The following is a 22,284-nucleotide window of genomic DNA, read 5'->3' on the forward strand; positions in this document are numbered from 1 at the left end:
CTCATGTCCTTCCTGTCGACATATGCCTTGAGCCTGTTGACATGTAGCACCCTGTGGGGGCTCCGGGGAGTTCCCAGGTCGACCAGGTAGGTGACCTCTCCCTTTTTCTCCAGGATGGTGTAGGGCCCGGACCATTTGTCCTTGAGTGCTGCTGGGGCCACTGGCTCCAACACCCACACCTTCTGTCCGGGCTGGTAAACAGTCAAGACAGCCTTTTGGTCATGCCAAGCTTTCTGGAGTTCTTGGCTGGCCTTAAGGTTTTCAGATGCCTTCTCCATGTATTCAGCCATCCGCGAGCGGAAGCCAAGCACATAGTCCACTATGTTGGCTGCAGGCTTTTTGAGAGGTCTCTCCCATCCTTCCTTCACCAAACACAGGGGTCCTCTTACAGGATGCCCGTACAAAAGTTCAAAAGGGCTGTAGCCAACCCCCTTCTGTGGGACTTCTCTGTAGGCGAACAAGAGGCAGGGGATCAGGACGTCCCATCTACGCCGAAGCTTTTCAGGTAGTCCATGAATCATCCCTTTAAGGGTCCTGTTGAATCTCTCAACAAGCCCATTGCATTGTGGATGATAGGGTGTAGTGAACTTGTAGTTGACACCACATTCCTTCCACATAGCAGTTAAGTAGCTCGACATAAAGTTTGCACCTCTGTCGGAGACGACCTCCTTAGGGAAGCCCACTCTGGAGAATACTCCAACTAGGGCTCTTGCCACAACAGGTGCTGTAGTGGTCCTAAGGGGAATAGCTTCAGGATACCTGGTGGCATGATCCACTACCACCAGTATAAACTTGTGCCCTGATGCTGTTGGTGGTTCCATGGGACCGACGATGTCGATCCCCACCCGTTCAAAGGGCACCCCCACCACAGGCATTGGTATAAGGGGGGCCTTTGTCGTGCCACCTGACTTACCACTGGCTTGGCAAGTGACACAGGAGCGGCAAAACTCCTTGGTATCTTCGTTCATATGAGGCCAGTGAAAGTGAGAGACAAGCCTGTCCCACGTTTTCGTCTGGCCTAAGTGACCTGCTAAGGGAATCTCGTGGGCCAAGGTAAGTAGGAAACCACGCTGAGACAAGGGTACAACCAGCCTCCTGGTCATGCCAGGCTTGGGGTCTCTTGACTCAGTGTACAGGAGTCCACCTTCCCAGTATACCTTGTGGGTACCTGTGGCGTTCCCAGCAGCCTCAGCAGCAGCCTGCTGTCTGAGGGGTTCAAGAGAAGGGCAGTCTAACTGGTCCTTCCCCAGGTCTTCCCTTGAGGGTCCCCCTGAACCCAAGAATTCAACTTGATCAAGTTCGAACTCCCTAGGCTCAGTTTCCCTCAATTCCTGTAGGTCAGCCTCCTCTGAGACTTGATCCACGACCTGGGGCAAGGGGGAAGGCGCAGCCTTAACCCTACTGCTCTTTTTCTTGGGAGGTGTCTGGTCCGTTGTTCCAGGATCCAGCACCTGTTCAGTGGGGCATTTCCTGACCTGTGACCTGGTCACAGCGAACACATGTGCTGGCAAACCTAACATTTCCATGTGAGTCCGGTGCTCCACTTCTGACCATTGTGATGACTCCAAATCATTGCCCAACAAACAATCCACTGGGAGGTCTGGACTAACGACAACCTTCTTTTGGCCAGTTACCCCTCCCCAGGAGAAAGCTACAATTGCCATACTGTGATTGGTAGTGACATTGCTTGCATTGGTCACCAGGAATTCTGTACCTGGCATGATCTGTCCAGGGTCCACAAAGTTAGGCGTCACCATGGTGACGCTGGCACAAGTGTCCCTATAGGCCTGAGTCATCTTTCCATTTATGAAAGGCGTCTGTCTGTATTTGCCCAAGGTATTGGGACTTATGTCAGGGGACACGTCCGCGTCCCCTGTACTGACAAGGACAGCCTGAGTGAGTGTGCCAACTAAGTTGTCACGCCCCTCAGAACCCAGGGTTAACCCTACTAAACCCTTGGGAGGCGCACTGCCACTGCTGACTGTACTAGGGGGCACAGGTGCCTTAGGGGCTGCAGTGGCAGGAGTCTGCCCTCCTCCTTTCTTGGTGCACTCACTAAACCAGTGAGATTTACTTTTACAGTACTGGCACCATCTTTTGGATTGGCCTTCTTTCTTCTTTTGGGGAGCCTGACCCCCTCCCTCTTTGGGTTGTTGGGGACCTGTCGAAGACTTCTGGTCATTTTGTTCCCCCTTAGAATCTTTACCCTTCTGGTCCGCTTTCTTCTGACCACCTTGATTCTGGCCCTGGTTCTGTTTAACTCTTGTACGAACCCATCTGTCTGCCTTCTTTCCCAATTCTTGGGGAGAGGTCAGATCCGAGTCGACAAGATGCTGATGCAACAACTGGTTCTGACAATTGTTTAAAATTTGTTCTCTCATCATCAAATTATACAATCCTTTGTAATCAGTAACCTTACTGCCCAGCAACCAGCCCTCAAAAGCCTTAGTGGCACAATCGACAAAGTCAGACCAATCTTGAGACTGCGTTTTCTGGGTATCCCTGAACAGCACCCTGTACTGCTCAGTGGTTAGGCCGAACCCTTCAACGAGTGTATTTTTCAAGACTTGGTAATCGTTCGCATCCTCCACCCTTGTGGTGAGGAGCTTGTCTCTTCCTTTACCTTCAAAGGAGAGCCACAAGATAGCTGCCCATTGACTCTGGGGAACACCTTGCACAGTGCAGGCCCTCTCCAAAGCAGTAATCCATTTGTGGATGTCGTCCCCTTGTTTAAAGGGGGGCACTATCTTACCAAGGTGTTTCGTATCGAAACTCTTTTCCCTATTGCTAGGTACATTGCTGCCACCAGTGGGGACCACCCCACTTAACTGTTGCTCTCTCGCAAAGGCAAGCCTTTCTTTGGCCAGGGCAAGTTCTTCCCTTTCGATCCTCAGATTAGCTGCCCTTTCCTTAGCTTCGTACACTCTCCGCTGAGGGGACGTCATCCCTCTTTGCGAAGAGTTGCGAGAGCCATTGGTTTGAAGGGATCTGCCAGAGTCTCTCGATAGAGATCGGGCTCGTCCATTCCCAATTTTAAGCGGATCTGACAGTAGCGCTGGGGGTCCCCCAGTACCACTATCATGTTTGCTTAAGTTGGACCTGCTTAGTCTAACGACTTCTACCTGTCCCTTATCTGCCTCATCCCCAGAGGGATCCTCATCCTCATCATCCTCCACATCTTCGTTCTCAGTTGCGAGGTGGATGAGGTCAGGATCGTCTCTGGTTCCCTCAAGGGGAGGCATGTCTCCTTCTGGATTAGAAGAGCTAAGACGGGTCTCAGCTTTTCTGGCATCATAAGTCTCCAAGAGACCAATCAGAAAGGACGTGGTGGGGTTAGACCCCTGCTTGATCTTCCGGGAGTGACACACCTGTCTTAACTCCTTGAAGCTCAGCACAGTATATCTTGAAGGGATGACCTGTGGAGGGTCAACTGACACAAGGGGAGACTCAGAGTTTCCTCCTTTGTCCGACATACTGTTTCTAGTGTGGTGTAAGTGATGCACCTACCTACACTACGTGTTTACCTACTGTTCCCTTGCTAAGAGTTGCAGCCAAGGTGTGCTAAGCCTTGAGGAGCTGCAACAGCTGGTTCAGTAGAACTCAGAGTATTCTAAGCTTTGGTTATATGTACTAACAGTACTTATGCGATCTTTCAACAAGATATTCTTAGGATACGTGTGGTAAAACAACAGCAAGCTCAAATCCCAACCGCTGCTCACCAATGTGAGAAGTTGGCCCGATATGCAACGTTCGCTATTCTAGCGACCGCTATGTATCGTTCCAACGACCCTTATGGTGTTTGGTTGTAAGTCAACCTACAGACCAGCTATCCTAGTAGCGTGGATACGAGCAGTCTAAGGCTAAAGACTCGAGAGGGCGCGTTAAGCCAGCTGTTTACCACACATGTACCCCTTGAACACCCAGTGAAAGGACACCACACAAGTGTTATGAAAATAAACAGGATATTTATTTAAGATTCACAACAGCCCTGGACTCTTTATGAGGACAGGGTACTAAGCACAAACCAAATCTCTTAGGAAAATACTTCAAGTGCACAATTAAAACAAGTGTCCGAGGACACGGAAAGTTTAAGGTCTCGGGCGGACCCGATAAGGCAAGTCGGAAGCGAGGGACTCGGGACCCTAGAGTAAAGAGGCTATGCAGGCACCAAAATGCCGAGTTACCTAGCCACGAGGGCTGCGGCTGCACCAGTCTTACAGGCGTCGGGGTCTTCGCTGACGAGCCAGGAGCCGGAAGAAAAGGAGTTGCTGGCCGGCGACCAGTGATGAATAGTTCGTAGAGATCCAAGCCTGGATCAGAGATTGTTGATACCTGAAAGCAGAGGGGACCAAGTTCGTACTACTAGCCAGTAGTCAGAGGGTACCAGGATGGCACCGGTTGGCCGTCACCTCGACCAGGTGAGTGGGCGACGCTAGGCTCTGCAGTCTCACGGACCAGGAGGCGTTGTCGGCGACCACGGCGGAGGTGCGAGCTGTCCCACGAAGGATGATGCTGTCGGCGTCGCTGGGCCCAGGATGGGGCAACAAGCCTTGGCAGATCTCAGGGCCATGTGGTGGGCCTAAGATGGCATCTTGAGTGGACCAGGAGGGTCCGGGGTGCTTCTCGCAAAGATGGAAGCAAGGGCCAGTCTGGAGCAACCAGACCAGCAGTGTTGATTGTCGGATGTCGTCACAGAAGGGCACAAGCCAGCGGCTAGTGACCAGACAACGTGCTGAGCAGCGAGCAGAAGGGCCCCACGCAGATCGTGGAGATGCTGGGAGACTGCACTTCGGTGCTGGAGCGGCTCAGGGTCGGGGCTTCTCGGACCCCAGAGCACTCACCAGGGAATTGCTTCGAAGGTCGTGCTGGTTAAGAGCGTGCAGGTTCTGATGATGGCCGGTCCCTCGAGGTCTCGTCGCACCCACAGATCACAGCTGAGCTGATGGCGTGGGTAGAGGTCAGAGGTGCCAGGGAAGCCGGTTCTCGTCGAGCTGGGCCGTCGGATTCCTTGAGGAAGGACTTACAGCAAACCGCAGAGTTCTTAGATGGTGCCCGCTGATGCAGGGTGACTACTCCTTAGTCACAAGGGAGAAATCTTGAGAAGAGTCTTGAGTGTCCTTTCGTAGAAAGTAGTTCTTGATTCAAAGATGATCCAATTTGGAAGGGTCCCCGCTCCGGCCTTTATTCTAAAGAAAGGGGTGGGTACATGACTAGGTCCTGCCCTAAGGGTGGGACCAGGAAGGGGGGTAGTTACACCCCTCTCCCCTGCCGGACTTTCCCCAGGCCAGGGCTGGCGCCCCTGGAACTGGTTCTGACCGGCAGATGCGTAGTGAGCACCGGGGTGCCACTCCGCAGTCACCTTCTCGCAAAAGCCCTACCTACCCAGAATACACAAACCCTGTCTGGGACGGTGCGAACACCGCCCTTGACAGGAAACCCTTTGTCCAAGCTCTCCTCGCTGGAAGGACTCCCAGCAGCAGGAGGTCAGACTCGTGTCTGTGGTGGCAGCATCCATTTTGTGGAGCTGAGGCTTTAGTTAACTTTAACCGGGGTTCACAGTTACGTACATGTCGTGTCCCTCTAGAAGGGCGGAATGCTAACCTCGTCGCCAGAGTTGGTGAGAGGGCAGCATCCCGATTCGTATGACACCTTACTCGACATGTCTTGATAACGCGACACCGAAGTTACCGATGTGGTACGCGTTATCATGGAACAGCCATTGGGTCTTGATTCCGCAAGCTGCAACCGGGCTCGGCTCGGGCCAGAACCTAGTTCACACGAGCCCATGCACTCTGCCTTCAGGATTGTCAAGGCCTGCCATAGGAGTGACTGATAGGAACTCGGGTGTCCATTGTATGGTTAGATATAGGGCTACTATATCTAAAGCAAAGTGTGATTACACGACTTCGCCCCAGCTGTCATGCAGCCAGTTGTGTCAAATTTAGGAGGCCAGCCAGGGGTGGCATAATACATGCTGCAGCCCCTGGCGGCCCTGGGTACACCTATGCCCTGAGTTACAGGGTCTGATAAGGTGGCCCAGTACCAATTGGTAAATGCACCTAGGGTACATGTCGTAATTTAGAAAGAGAACAGCCAGGCTGGGGGTCTGATTGGCAGGCCCACAGCCAGAGAAAGTCGTAAACCAGTGAAACAAAAGCAAAAAATCTGGGTGATCATAGGATTGCAGACCCTACTCTCCTACAGTAAGGACCAGACGTGAGTGACCCAGGTTGTTTCTGCGAACAGCACCAATCCACACATCAGGAAGACTACGTTGCCCAAGACGAGCAAAGCAAGCAGACTCGGTGACCCTTTCTCTACTCCCTCTGATGCACCTGTGCCCTTCAGATGCAGCTGTGCCCTTCAGATGCAGCTGTGCCCTTCAGATGCAGCTGTGCCCTTCAGATGCACCTGCGGCCCTCTGATGCACCTGCGGCCCTCTGATGCACCTGCGGCCCTCTGATGCACCTGCGGCCCTCTGATGCACCTGCGGCCCTCCGACAGGGACTGACCTGCGACGGTGGTCTGTGAGCTCTGGTTGAAAGCCATACACTCAACCCCTATTTAACATTCATTTCCTCTTAACTCACTGTACTGATCCCCTGCCTATGCCCAGTGACATTCAAGCATGCTGTAAACTCAGCCCTTGCTTCCTCAGACTCTTCGACCCCACCCTGCACTCCGTGCCATAGCCCACAGAGCCCATGACTCTACAGCCCTCAGGTGAGCACTTGTACACAGCAGCCCTTGGCCTTGAAGTGACAGCTCGAGCAAACAAATGTCTCATTTGAGGGGCGCTAAAACGCGCGGATCAAGGAACTGTTTAAAACACAATAGGCTCAATACGAATGCAGAATCCGCAGGCCCCTTAGCAAGCCTTTGTCGCCTGGCTGCGCAAAAACAAAGGGCTGTGCTCAATCCAGGCACAAAACCAAATCCATCAAACGGAGCACACATTTGCACTTCAAAAACCTCGAAAATAATAAAATACACTCCTTAAGTTCTTCAGCTAAATCCCAGGCTTCAGCCAATTCAATCATGGGAAGGGAAAGCCAGTTGATTCTTCGTCGTTTGGCTTCTAAGCAGGACAGTGGTGATGCCTGCCAGACCACTGCCAGAGGGCCACTCAGCCTGGCACCCAAGGCAGGTATTCAAGTTATGGCTTCAGACTCTGCTCGGCCCATTTGTCTCCACTCGTGTGAAAAGCACACAATGTTTCAAATACAACGACTGGGTTTGCACCCAATGTTGCGCACTCTTGATTTCTATTCGTTGTTCTCAAATAATTCTACTTAAAGATTGTTTAAGGCATTAGTGTACGACACAGACCGGTGCCATCAAAGCAGTGTCGGTCATGCAGGTTGCCTCCCATATTTTTCCATCACAGAGTGTGAATTGCCGCGAGGTGATGTGTTTGGGTGTTGCAAGACTAACATTTAACGTTAAACCAACATTTCTCGTTCCTCTCTGCCTATCCAAACCACACCCCCATCGACAGTTCTCCAGATAGAATTGATAGCAATATGAAAGTGAGCCTCTGGTTCTAGCAATGCAAGTTGGTCCTAACTGAAATAGATACGCTATAAAGAGTGTCAGTAGAGGTGTGGTTGTAGGTGCAGGTAACGCAAAGCACTCAGGAAAGATGCCTTTATCTTAGATCATAAGCACCAACCTCAATAAAGAGTATACAATTTATGGAAAGATACAAGGTTTTTACCCCCTGATCCATTATTGTGTTGCTGTTGGGATTTTTTGTTGTTGTACTGCATGAAGTTGTATACCATATTTATTGGATATACAATAAAATGTTTCAAACACAAGTATCTAGGGACACACACTTCATGAGACCCACAACAAGGATGGGAACTTACGCTAGTGCCTCTTTTGAGAATTACCTATTCGAAGTCCAAAGGCATTTTTTCCATACAAAGAGTGTGAATTATATGGTTTCTTCCATTGAGCTGACGAAGCACCCATGTAGCCTTGTACAAATGTATCTAATCTGTCTACTGCTGGGGACCTGTTGAGACAACTATAATATTGAAGTTCCAACCTCTTGTGGCTAACGGTCTGTTATTTGCTGAGCAGGAGGATGCAGCCTTCTGCATGAAATGTAGTAGGTGGCTGGATTTGCGTTCATACTATATGGTGGCTCTAAACCAACATCCTCTCCTCCTGTGACATACAGGATTTGTGGAGTAATGGGCTCCGTTGGGTGGGTGGTGAACCATAAGGTATCACCAGGAGACACCCCTGTAGATGGGAAAGTAGCTACCTCACATGGTCAAACATCCTGATTTCAACCAATGGAACAACATTGATAAATCCAAACAAAGGGATGTCTAGGTTTGCAACCACCTGAAATCCTTTAAAGCCAGAGTGAGAAAGTCCTATTGCAAAAATTTAATTTGCAATAATATCTCCAACTACAGCATTCTTTAAAGGTACACAGACCTTGTGTAACCTCCTTCCTAGAATTCAGCTAAGCTAGCCATGGGTAGACTAGTAAGCAAAGGTGTATCACATGTCTATTTTACTCTGCTTATTAATGCGGCAGACAGATCTGCTGCACCTAAATATAGATTGAAGAAGAACATAGGCCCATAAGACAATGGTGGCTGGATCAAAGCTAAACAGCCTGGTATTAGCTGCCAATTTCACCTAAACTAAGCATGGCCCAATTTCAGTATTTTCACAGGGTCTACTGAAAGCCAGACTTCCTTTGGAAGATGGGCAGATGTACGAAATTGCCTGGGATTTCATACATGATGGGGATGTCCTGCATGTTAAATACCACTGAATGGAGGCCCCTCAGGACATATCAGCTGTTGCAGATTTAACATTTCCCTTAAACGTGCACTTCTTGGTCATTTGGAGGAAGGTACAGTACGGGCCAATCCTTAACTGAATGGTTTGGGTCACCGGCTGGCCAAAAGAGATATTGCTAAATACTGGTGACTGGCTACTGTTTAATCACCCACGAGAGGTTGAGAAGGATAGATTGGGGCTTTTCAACTGAATATTCTATACGGAAAAGGCTGTAGATGGCCATCTAAGTATAACAAGAAGGGAGTGGGGGGCTGATGGTTAGAATACTTTCAATTCTCATGGAACAAGCGGTCTAACACTTCAATTGGTCCGGTCAGGTCTCAATAAACGATTGTTAGAAATGGGGGTTTCTAGTTAGCAATGGTTTGCACCTTTGTCCGAATAGGGACCCTTGCTTCTAGTCCGGGTAAGAGGGATACACTTCTAAAACAACCCCTGCTCACCCCCTTGGCACGGCAGACAGGCTTATCTCAGAGGCAGTGTGTAAAGCATTTGTAAACACATACCGTAATACAGTGAAAACACTTCAAATGGACACCACACCAGTTTAGATAAATAAGTAATCTTTATCTGAACCAAACAAGACCAAAACAACACAAATCCACAAAACAGTTGTCAAGATATCCTTAAAAATAAGTTATTCACTGAAATAAAGTTAGTAGCAACAAATAACTCCACCTGGAATTATTGGGACAAAGTGAAGATGAAATTCCCAAAGTACGGCGCTGATCGCGAATTTGCACCTTCAGGTGCGAAGTCCCCCAAAGAACAATACCTTGGAAACAATGAAAGCAAAGACTGTGCATGGAGTCGGGGAGCTGATGCTTCATTGGTGTTGGTTCCTTATGACCCCAGGGGAGGTGAAGCCTCTGTTCCTTACTGCGATGCAGGGGGAGGGGCGAGGGGGGGGGGGGGGGGGGGGAGATATCTGTTCCTTACTGTGCCGGGAAGGTGACGTCACAGTGGCGGAAAGACATTGGTTCGTTACGATGGTGCGGTGTCGATGGATTCAGTAGTCACCCACGTCGAGTATCGGCTCCGCGTTGATGAAGCACCGGCGTCCGTGAAGTCGGGGCTGCTGTGCGAGTCGGGGTGATGTGTCGTGGACGTCACGAGCGGTGTCCTCGGCTCCGGTGCAGGCAGGGGTCTCGGCGACTGCTTCGGATCGATGTGGCAAGGCATCAGCAGGCGTCGGGCCTACGGTGCAAGTCAGGGCATTGCATCGTGCTCTACACGAGCAGTGCCCACGGCTTCGGGGCAGGTTACAGCATCGCTCAGTGTTGCAATTTCCCTCTGTGGCAGCTGAAACAGCAGTTCCAGATGCAGAAAGACAGAAGAAATTAAGTCTTAGTGTCCCTGAGACTTCAGAACAGGAGGCAAGCTCAGTTTCAAGCCCTTGGAGATCTTCCTCAAGTAGGGGACACAGCAAACAGCAAAGTCTTTTCGCCTTTTCTTGGCAGCAAGCAGCCACTGCAAGATCAAGTTCAAGTTCAGTAATTTGTATGCGCACTACTCACCCAGAGGGTCTCAAGGCGCTTGGGGAGGGTGGGTGCATTACTTATCGAATAGCCAGGTTTTTAGCTGCTTTCTAAAGGAGAGGTGGTTCTGTGTAAGGCGGAGGTGAGTGGGGAGGGAATTCCAGGGAATTGCAGGCTAACCACAGACAGCAAACAGCACAGGTGCAGTACTCCTCCTCAGCTTCTCCGGCTCTTCTCCTTGGCAAAGGTTAGTCTGGGGTCTGGGCCCCTCTTTTTATACACAAAAGTCCTTTGTTCTCTGAAGGCAGAGAGTGACTGTACTCAGCCAAAACCAGTTCTGTCCTCACTGGTGCAGCTTCCTGGCAGGAGGTGGGGGCAGCATTGTTGAAGGCAGACCAGGCCCATTCAGATGAAAGGAAATCATCTCTCCCCCTACTCTAAATGCACCCCAGGTCTATTGAGCCCAGGCCTGACTCATCAGGCTCTCTGGAACCCCTATCATCCAAAAGCCAGACATGCAATACGCAAAGCTGGCAGAGGCATCCTGGATGGCCAAGCAAGAAAATACCTACTTTCTAAAAGTGGTATTTTCAAACACAGAATGCAAAAATCACCCTCACAAAAAGATGCATTTTAACATTCTGAATTAAGGCATATCAAACTTTATTTTCTTACCTTGTTCCCAGGGGAGTTATGTTTATAAGATGTTATAAACAAACTCCCCATTCTTACCTATGGGAGCAGAGAGCCTTGCAATAGTGAAAAACAAAAATGGCAGTATTTCCCTATCAGGACATGCTACACACATCGGAGCATGTTCTACCTTTCACATACAACGCACCCTGCCTATAGGGGTACCTTGGGCCTACCTTAGGGATGACTAACATGTAAGAAAAGGGAAGGTTATGGATTAGCAAGTGTGTGCACTTGCCAAGTCGACATGGCAGTACCAGACTGCAGACAGGCTCTGCAATGGTAGGCCAGAGTTACATTTTACAGGCTGCCTCTGTGGGTGGCACAATCAGTGCTGCAGCCCACTAGCAGCATTTGATTTGCAGGCCCTGGGCACACACAGTGCACTCTACTTGGGTCTGACTAGTAAATCAAATATGCCAATCATGGAATCACTAATCCTTAACGACAATTTACAAAGGGAGCATTTGAACTTTGGCACTGAACAGCAGTGGCAAAGTGCCCCAAGCATCTAGACCAGCAAAACAGAGTCCAACACACAGCAAAAACACAGGAGGCAAAGGCAAAAATACAAGGGAGACCCACGTCAATGGTGCCAGGTCTAACAAAGAGCTTCTGAAGTCTATCACAAAATGTATGTTAAAGCTTTGTAACTGTATGTAAATATATATAAAGCAAATATAATTTCGAAAAGTCAGATGATAGAAGATTTTTTCTAGAGAAAAATAACTAGCAAGTGCTGTACGGTCAGTTACCTGTGCTCTGTAAATGTTATTACAAAGACATGATATACCCTGGATAACACAAAAAAGTATTATTATTGTGCCTGTATGCCAATATGATACTGTGCCGAAGTAGAGACAGGTCTCCATGAGAAAACATACTCTATATATGTTACAAGGTGTGCGTTCTGATTGCAGAAACACTTATTTCTAAACTATGCTTAATGTTCTAGAACAAGCAATAAGTCATTATTGGTAGCCTGTCAAATGAACAGTAACTGACAATACTCACATGTATCACCCACCCAAAACGACCACAAACAAAAATGAAATAAACCTAGCATTAACCATTATATAAAATATCTAATTGGGCATGTGACTTTGGTAGTATGTTGGGCCACTACTTCGCTGAGGATACAGAACAGATTAGTTTTATGAAATATCTAATCCAGTTATGAAAAATTATGTTGGCTCAATATTCCAAGGTTATTAACATTTATGTGGATAACCGCAATTATTGCTGCAAAAGCAAAATGAAACAATAGCAGTTTCTAATTTGATAGTAATGTGATGTGATCCCTTTACAAAGACTAACAAGCAAACAAAAACTTAACAACCGGTGACGGTCCAACAAGTTACTTGTTATTAAAGAATGGGAGAGATACTTATTTGAAGAGCTTTTAAATTACTTTTCAATGAATAGCGTTAAATATTTCCAGACATTAAATTCTTGACATTATGCACTTGGTGTGTCGAAGGATCGGTGGATACTCACAAGATTCATCAGATGTGACACTTGGGTATAGATCACATTCTGGATTGCTGTCAGTAATTGTGACTTGAAGCTGAAGAACCTGTCCTTCATTAGTGTATTCAACTGGAACATCATTCAATTTAGAATTCACAAAAATGTATTCATAATACCTGCAAAAGAAATTAACGTCATCTATCAGAAAAAATACATTTGTAACAATTTTCAACCTTCACTGGTAGCCAAGATGTCTACAAGCAGACATCTGTTCAACACATTATACAATAGCCGAGCACCGACTATCTGAAGGCAACCTGCATAGTGAAAACACTTGGTGGACACTTGAAACTATTCAAACAGTAAATACACAGCAGCCTAGGACATCAAAATGATGTAATACAGTAGTAGGTCTTCTACAAGATTAGAAGTGGATTGAGGTTTGGGCCCTCACAAACAAACGCAGGTGAGCGGGGAACATTACAGAGGATTCTGCGTTTAGTTTTCACCAGGCAGGGTGCAGTCATTCTTTCATATTGCAAGGTTGTTCGACGTAAAGAGTTCATAATAGAAACTTACTTATGCCAGTTTCCAAACAAGGGCGTAATGTGCTGCTGATGATATTCAGATCACCGTGGGAGAGAGATCACTCAAGCAGAGAGTATTCATACTCATTAAAAAGTTAATGCATTCAGCCATTTGCAAATGATGCTTGACTAAAGACTTAAAAGACGTCAAGATATATTCCTTAAATCTTGCTACAAACCGCTGAATGGTTATGGATGCAAAAGGTCAGTTCATACCCCCATTAAGTTCTGCTTTTGTTGCCTTTGCAAAGGATTTAAATATCCAAATCAGAAATACAGGTGTAAATTACAACATGCTTTAGTTAAAACCTGGTTGTAATTTACATCCGTTATGTTAATTTACTAACCTTTCCGATTTAAGCACACGCAAATTATACATGTTTTAAGTCATTAAAGTAAATGCAATGAATCCACACAAAAACTGACATATAGCCATTTCTTGAACCATGTGAATGGGTACTCTACCCTAAGTATAATGTGTGTGACTGAGGTTAATTTGAGTAATTTCTTCAATAACTTTTGGCTAAATTGTGTCCCCAATTGGAATGTTAGACTATGGGATTAAAGAAATTGTAACAAAACCAGAGCAAAACCTTTAATATTATGAGCAAAATCAATAGTAAATGGTCCAAGAGGCCAGGTGGAGTGCCCTCATCCAACTGTAGTCATTCACCAGTGATGTTTACCTCAGTCTCCTTAGCTCCTAAAAACAGAACTGCTGAAACCCCAAAGATGCAGGGTTTCACACCGATGGAGGGTACACTTTCAAAAAATGTCAAAAACACATGCTTAATGTACGCAGCCCGGCAAGGGGGTGAGGGGGGCTAGTCCTGTGCCTATCCTCTCTTCTGGCCTGAATCAAGCAGACAGGTGAAAAATTGGTGCGAGTGAAAGTGAGTGCGCCTCTGCACGTCTATGAATCTGCGAGTGTCTTTTGCATGTCTGCCTCAGCATGCATATACGCTGGTATCTGGGCATACATTGGCAAACTCTACTATGTAGTTTGGAACTCCCTCCGTGCCAAGTACGGTCATACCATGTTATGGTACTACCATTATAAATTGGATGGCATTTAAACCCATTTTGATCAGTTTGCAAAACTGTAAAAATAACTCCCATTCAAATCTCTCAAAGAGCGTGAGGTTAGCTTATTACAATTGCTTTACTATACTCAACATGGAGTTTCTACTTACTGTACAGCAGTTTCAAAGCCAGCAAGCCACTACTTAACTGGCCAAAAAAAAAAGGACAGTATGTAAGAAAAAGAGTAACTGTCAATTCGGATTGATTGGTTCTCTTGAAAGCAAATCTTGAGAATGATTTCAACAACTTCAGAAATTGTCTTGCTTAGAATTAAGGGATTAACTACTAGAAAAGGGAACAAGGACACCCAGTGAGGAGTTTGCAGCAAGGCTGGGGCTGGCCGAGTAGCACACAGTACTGCAGCATAATGGTCTTATTTGCAGATAGTGCTCGTGCGTGGCAGGCCCTCTATCTGGATGCAAAACTAGAAGTTACTTGCAACGTTCCCATTTCTCAAACTGGAAAAACAAGACTTTCAACATGTGACTTGCCACAACTAAATTCAAGTCTTGGTCTCAGAAGTAGCAGTGATACTGTCAGGCAGTAGTACCTCCATTAATGTAAGTGATTACAGGCTACCAAGAGTCAAACCAGTTAGAGCTCCACAGTATCAATACAAATATATTTTGTTTAAAAAAAATACAGATACTTGGACCTCAATAAACAGTCTTTATTTGTTTAGTAAATATGCAGCTTAGCACCAAACTATCAGCTTGTCATTAGATACTGCTCCACTTCATGAAAAGATACGGTCTCAAATTTCCATCACTGCCCCAAGCCGAGTTGTTACCAGATTTCGGCACTGACCGGGACAGGCAGACCCACACTAAATATTTGAAAAATTAAAAAAATTAATTAACGTGATTTTAGTGTTTAAGATAGTGACGTTTTAACTCTAGACAAAATGAATTGGAAAAAGTAATTTGAAAAATAAATGGTTTTTACTCAGTATTGCAAAGAACTACCTACATATGCTGACATTTATACAAGAAAATAAACAAATTACTATTAAACCACAGAAAAGGAGGACATCACATCGCCTCAAAGTGGGTCGAAAGTATTTTATATTCTTGAGTACTTGAACATGAAAAGAAATAATGGTCACAATAAATACGGAAAAATGTTATACTGGCATTTTACAATAAGGTAAGTGCATTTCCCATTCATGCCCAATAGGTGTATACAAAAAATACAAATACAGAAATTCGCTGTGCCATTATTGTGAACGTTATGGCTCTTACAGGTATTAGCTTGGCGCTTTTGAGAGCTGTATTTGCTGGCAAGTATGCATCCCTGCATCCCTGGAGTGGAGAATGTCGAAGCCCAAAAAACATGCATTATCATACCACTATTAAATAATAACCTGAGGTAAAGCAGCTAAGGAAACTATGGCATGATTCTCATTCTCCACTTCCCATGTGAAATAATTGTTGGTTAAAAACTAAAACAATGTTCACAACAGCCAAATTTAGATGCTTTATGGATAACTGCTAGTCAAGCTCCAGAGTCTTATGCATGGACTGAAGCGGATTCTGTGTAGTATCTCAGGGCCAGCAAGCTGAGATACTACACATACTACTGGACCATGGGAATGAGCCCTTCGTCGGGGAATCCCAGCACTGCAACCACAAGGTCATAACAGCACAGCTAGACTGCTCTTCGGCATCAAATTGAAACCAATGTAAAACTGATCCTCGTTAAGCCTCTATTGACTGCCCTCTTCAAATACAAATCCAGTTCCAGCTCATTTGTGCGACATACAGCGCTCTAAGTGATCGGAACAGACTAAAAATGTGAGTGTAAACAAGGACTTGAGATTAGCACGCAGGGGTCTTCCCTGCTGCAGAGGAGAGAGGGTTAAGGTCCAAAATGAAGTGCTGTGTGCACAGAAGAGGTGGTCACAACTCACAGCACTGAAGCTACCACTGTGCACCCTAAAATAAACTGGTACGGCGTTAAAAGCCTGTATGGGGGCAGACCAGGCCCTGCTGGGTGTAATGTAGACTGAGGTCATCGGTTGTGAACAAAAGTGTGTCTGGGAAAGGGGAACCAGCTTAAGGAGATCCTGAGAAATTGGGAGCCATGTGACATGTGGGGAGAAACTAGAAGACATGCTGTATGAATGAAAGACTGTTATACCAGGTGTTCGTGTCCTTAAAGAAGAGGCCAGCTGGGGAAAGGGAGGCCCACTTTATCTCTCTTAAGTAAACAATGCCTGAGGCAGAGACCCACACCGCTACTGTAAGTGAACCTGATCCCGATGTGGGCCATAGTACACTGTGGGTGCCTCTTCTCCTTCTAGCAGCACTAAGCCAAGACAGATCCCCCTAAACCCAAGATTGAAAAATGTGTAAAGCTCCTGGATTCTCAACAGAAACCTCTTGAGAATAAGTGACCACAGCAACCGAGGGATTGGCGCTCAAACTACAGGCACAAAGACGTTCCTGCAGGCCACTGATCATACCAGCCTGAAACTAAAGACTAAAATTGCGAAAAATGTGTAAGATATGATATTTGTGGGAAAAGACTTTTGGAATGCTGCAGGTAGAATTAAAAAGGCAGGCAGAAAAACAATCTCATAATTTAAGAATACCGTGAAAAACACTCGAGACAACAGTGGGAGACTCAGAAGCTCGTCACAGAGCTCTGAAGACACAGAAGGTAGAGCAGACCGCAGAAACATTCATGTAGTAGGTTTTTTTTAGGTAGGTCAAGGGTGGCCAGCCTGACCACTTCCTTGGTGTCCGGATCCACTTCTTGGTACTAGAGGCAGAGTTGGCTGCCTGTTTTGAGATTGCAAAATACACAGTTGATGGACAGAATGCAGAACAATGTCTTACATTCACCCCAGTACAAAGATCTGGGCCTAAATCCATCGTTTTTTTTCTCTCCACACCACCCTAGATCAGACACTGGCTATATGCAAATCAGCCTTGACCCTGTGCCTCATGGGAACAGTCCTGTGTTTTGAGATTGAGCAAGTTCCCAATGTGCTGGCCCGGAAGTCACTCCTGGGTATCCAGCCCAATGTCAAGGGCTCAGTTGCATATGAATTCACAAGCATCCCCATTTTACACCAAACGAGTGCAGAAGCAAAGAAACCCCTTTGACAGCGTAAAATGGAAACTACATGCCATAAAGCTGGAATACATGGCACTCCAACCCATGAAACGCAATGTCTTCTTCAAAAACAAGGAATTCTTTGAACCCCCAGAGGCAGCTGCACTCAACAGTCCAAACCGATGGCCTCAACTGCCAAAAGAACATGCAATGAAGACCCACTTGATGTCCAACCCAGAAGGGAGGAAGGGGCAACGACGTAGGCTTAAAAGGAGAGCACATAAGAAGACAGGGCTCTTGCCCACCTGTCCAGACCCTGCGCTCGATTTGGGGCCTGCTACAGACAGTTCAAAGCCAGAAATAGACTGCCAGATCGCAGGCATCTTTAGCCAAGCTCTGGTTCCATTTCCTTTGTGTAGAATGTCCACAATCAGTCAAGCACATCAATGATGATCCACATCTAGACTATAGTATTGCTCTCCAAAGCGGTAAAGACCATAAGAAGATACATGGTCCGCAAGTACAAACCAGTAACAAGAGAAGACATCCTGTCCAGCCACGCCACAACACAGTTCGATACACCTTGCCATAATGTTCACACTAATAATCTGGCTTATAACTGGACACATGAAGATTGCAAAACATTTCATTTAATGAAGGCCTAAGATGTTAATTCATACCTATATCATTGCAAATCAGTTGAGGGGCTAGTTTTAAGATAAGTTTTACTAGGGTTCTAATGTATTTTAGGATGCCATTGGAGAGACAAATGGTGTCTTGACCAAACTTAACAATGCTTCATATTTCTAAATACAGGGTGGGTGGGTAGGACGGGGTTAAGAATTGTTCACAAGTGTTTTTATTTAGCTTACATTTCTCTTCATTTAGTTTGCATATTTTCGTTAGTTATTGTTGGCTCATACATGGTCTTGCTGCCCTTTGGGTGAATCTTTCAAAATGGCTGAAAGGACCAACAAAGCTGAATCACAAACACTACAGTTTCCTACCTGGAATGCAAATGGCATATTGGCTAAGATTAAGTAAGGGGCTGTTCTGAAAGAGCCAAGAGATATGCTTAAAGGAGACTGTAAATTCTCCTTGGTCATAGTCCTATACACTTTCAGAGAGGCAAACTATAGCAGTCTACTTAAAACTGTTCCTCCATAAGGCCGTAAAAATTAGCACAAACTGGGGGCAGACTACTCTAGGGCTACTGAATGTACCTAAAGCAACAACCTACATCTGCAGATAGAATACAGGGACAGGTATGCCTTCCTAGTTGTATCAGAGAAGTCCGTGGAGCTGTGGGTGGGCCTCAACAGCTATCTAAAGCTGAAAGAACAGTACCTAGATAAAAGTATGATCTGCTGACTGAGGTCATAGGAGTCGATAATCTTTTTAAACAAACTGGCACCGTAACGTGTTAACTTAGACTAGTCTAAATACATAGGTCAACAGGCAGGCCTAGTACATGGCTGGCAAAGACCTGTATAAATACTGTCTTCACCGATATCCATTGAAGTACACAATTTCATAGTATCTCTTATGGAACTGGTAAGATGGTGAGTCCAATGTGTACTTGCTGCATGTGGACTCCACATCACTCAATAGTTCCTCTGTGACAAACACACATCAGCTGGAGCCCCATCAGGAGCACTACTCAGTTATACATGCTTAGACCAGTTAGTCAGATAGGTACAAAAAGACCTTGCAGATATCCTCTTGGGCCCCCTTCCTTTAACTACTTCAGGGTACAATTATTGCAGGCGCAATATCTTGGTCCTTCACACTAATCGTGCTAAATACCCCATTCATCAACTACTACACTCCATGGGTATGTATACGGCTACCAAGTGGTTTTGCACCATATGAAATACATGTGGAACAAAGCCATATGTTCCACAATAGGCTAACACAACTATCAAAATGCTACTGTATAAGAAGGAATTATGGGTTCACAAACATTTGAGCATTTGACAGACCAAGAGGTGTGAAAAGGGGATGGGTGTATACCTGTTGAGCCCAGCACCTGTTGTGATGGCAAACTATAATGCAGAGTATAGAATTCACAATGTTACATGTAAAGTGACTGAACCCACAGCCCAGCAAGAAGCAGTATAAATCAGCCGCTGCGTAGATTGAAGATGTACCACTCTGCATAGACATGAACAGCCAATGGGTACGATAGGTTCATATAACATGGGCACCCATGCATTAAAATGTAATAGTAGATTATGGCTGCTGTGATTTAATACCCTAGTCTGTGCCACCTAAGAATGAGGGGAGGAGAACATGGAGTAGTGGGTCTGGGTACCAGGAAGCCATGTACATTTCTGTGCAGGTGGAGGCATTATAAGGGGATAGGAGGATGAAAAAGTTTTTTGCTTTTTGTATTCCAGTAACACAATGTGCCTTGTCACACCTTAATTTAGATCTGTGCAATGACAGCAAGGAAAGGTGGAACATGCAACAGGAGTTTGTGTGGATAAGTATCAACAATCAGTGTTTGCTACAATTGAGTTTCAAGAAACAAAGATAACTGGAAGATTCACCAGATTCTCCTAATATTTTTGGGTGGGATTAGGTGAGAAACACGTGAAAAGGGATATGTTCCGCTATTACTGCTTCTCTGTGTCCCTTTTGTTTGTCTTGTGCCTTGCTCACACTCATCTGGACCATGTCCTGCTACTCATGTTTACCAGGTGTGTGCCTCACTCTGCTCTCAATCGGTTGTGTAACTAAAGCTCCCTCTCTATCACCTCTCTCTCTCTCTCTCTCTCTCTCTCTCTTTCTCTCTCATGTGCCTTGGACCCACTTCTCATCTGCCAGGAGTCTTGGTATCTTCTCCTCTCATCAAGCTTATGTCCCACGCTACCCTCTTGTCTGGCTAATGTCCACCTCTCCTCTTTTACCCAACTTGTGTCTCCTTCCACTCTGATCTAGGCATTCCTTCCTGTCATATCAGTGGTGTGCCTCATCACGCTTCTCATTCATTTTGTGTTCTCTTCCCACAATTACCTGCCCAGTGCCTCATTTTCCTCCCTGGCCTACTGTGTACCTTGCTTGCTTCTCACATCCACTATCTCCCATGGTCCCCCTCGCTAACAATCTTGTACTTCAATCCCATCTCTTACCAGTGGAGTTGTATAACTGCCCAACTTGCTAACAAGATGGCCTTCTGGGCAAGCCTCCAATTCAACATCAACTTCAGAGCATGACAGGGAAACCGTGTAATGCTTCCCATAAACATGGTTTAGAAGAAAAGGTGCTAAATGCTCATAGGCAGTGCACCGTCCTTTAGGCGATAAATCCCCTAGTGTGGGTCAACTCAATGTGAAGTGAAAGGACAAAAGGAAGGTGAAATTAACCTTTTGAGCAAAACCACTGGTAATTACTCTAAGTGTATACCCCTTCATGATTTTATCCTTCTGCACCATCAATGAAGAGGGCAAACCATATGCAAAACATTGTTGCCTCTCCCCAAATTAGAAAGTCTGTAGGGTGTCAATCTCCACTTCGCTGACCAGTAGAAACAGGTCAGCAGTTGCTTGTGCTTCCTTTAAATGTAGCTTGAGGTCTATTGCTCCATTTAGGGCAGCCCAACGTTGTTTTAGCATATGGATGGTGAATTTCTGTAATGTACAGATGCACACAAAACTATGGAACAGAATGCACTTAAAATAAATGTCATCCATGAGAGATTAGGGACTCTAGTATCATACCACGAGATCCCTCAATTTTCTACGTACGCCATCCATTAAAAGAAAAAATCTTTAGCAAAAACAATTTTACAGGCAAATATGCAGATGAACGCAAATTACAACACACATGCAAATATTATTTCATATCCACCCACCCTGAGTTTACTGTACATAACCTACCCAGATCAAACTGTTTCAGCATGACAGGCTATAACACTTGGAGGTTACATACACACCCTTACACTATGAATTCTCATTTTTAGCTCTTTGCGGCTAATGTTAAATAGGTATGAAGCCATTTTGGTTCCAATGAATAACTGATCAAATTGATTTTAAATCAACCAATTAGCGAGGATTTTTGCAACAATTTAGCTTCCATGAGGAATAAGAAGATGGGTCTTTATGGGCATTCTCTTGGAGACTTAAAAGGCTTTAGTAGAACTGTGATAGTTGTGCCTTTGAAGTAGAATAGTAAGGAGACAAATTGCAGGGTCTCTTTGTGCGTTGCCTGCAAGCGTGGAGTCAGAAGAGAGGAACTTAATTTAAAGAATTACTTTGGGATTCCACTGGGGAAGATGGTTTGTTAGAAGGCATATTGCATCTCTTCAGCAGATATTGAGAGCCCAAAGCCTGTCCGTCCTTGGCACAGAGTTGAATATTTAGGAGGTCTTTTACTATCCGATTTCAATGTCTATTCTGGGTTGATCGAGGTTAGAATAAAGCGGTTTATTGAATTTTGCAAACTTTTCTGTGATTTCAAGGGAGAATGTTGCCTGGCCTGTTCCTGGGTCATGAACGTTTGATATGATTCCAATTCTCATGCCATGACTGGTACACCAATAAAGGAGTCTGCTGGCCGGCTTTATCACTCTCCTCAAATGCTGTGTTTGGATGCCACCCAGGAGAACTTAGAAGTCTATCTGGTGCTGCTTTAGCAATAGTCTGTAGTTTCTAGCTGATTGAGTGTGTTTTAGTCAATACTCAATGTGAATTTCTTCTCCAGCGTAGAGATTATGCTTGCGTTCTTTAGTACTGCTGGCTAAGGAGATTGCTTTCTCTTGGATAACGATCTTGAAAGCTTCTCAAAATGTATGTGTGGTGAATACAGAGGATTGATGTATTTCAAATTAGGCCTCAATTTCTTGCCTGAGGAATTCCAAGAAATCACCATCCAATAACCACTAGGCATTAAGATGCCAATGTCCCCAAGGGCCGCTTCTTTGGCAGCCAAGGGTTATTTCTACTGGAGAGTGGTACAATATACATCGAGGAAATCTACACAAGCTCAGTATTCCAGGCAGATACACTCCCAGTGTACAGAAATAATCTACTCTGGGCCAACAGTGGTTGGAGTTCAATTAATGTATGTAGTCTAGCTCTCCC

The 22,284-nt window shown here is 45.7% G+C and overlaps 1 protein-coding gene across 4 annotated transcripts in view; it reads right to left on the reverse strand.

Annotated features, from left to right (window-relative positions):
- HEXB (hexosaminidase subunit beta) overlaps positions 1–22,284 on the reverse strand; it is a 266,121-nt gene that overhangs the window by 234,040 nt on the left and 9,797 nt on the right. For all 4 annotated transcript variants that reach the window (XR_015309286.1, XM_086960781.1, XM_086960780.1 and 1 more), the window contains exon 2: positions 12,498–12,646. Coding sequence is in view for 3 of the 4 variants with exons in the window: in XM_086960781.1 (XP_086816907.1) it covers positions 12,498–12,646 (149 nt within the window). In the remaining variant the exon portion in view is untranslated. The remainder of the gene's footprint in view (positions 1–12,497; positions 12,647–22,284) is intronic.

This window comes from Lissotriton vulgaris, chromosome 3_1 (genome assembly GCF_964263255.1).
Source record: "Lissotriton vulgaris chromosome 3_1, aLisVul1.2, whole genome shotgun sequence".
NCBI lineage: Eukaryota > Metazoa > Chordata > Amphibia > Caudata > Salamandridae > Lissotriton > Lissotriton vulgaris.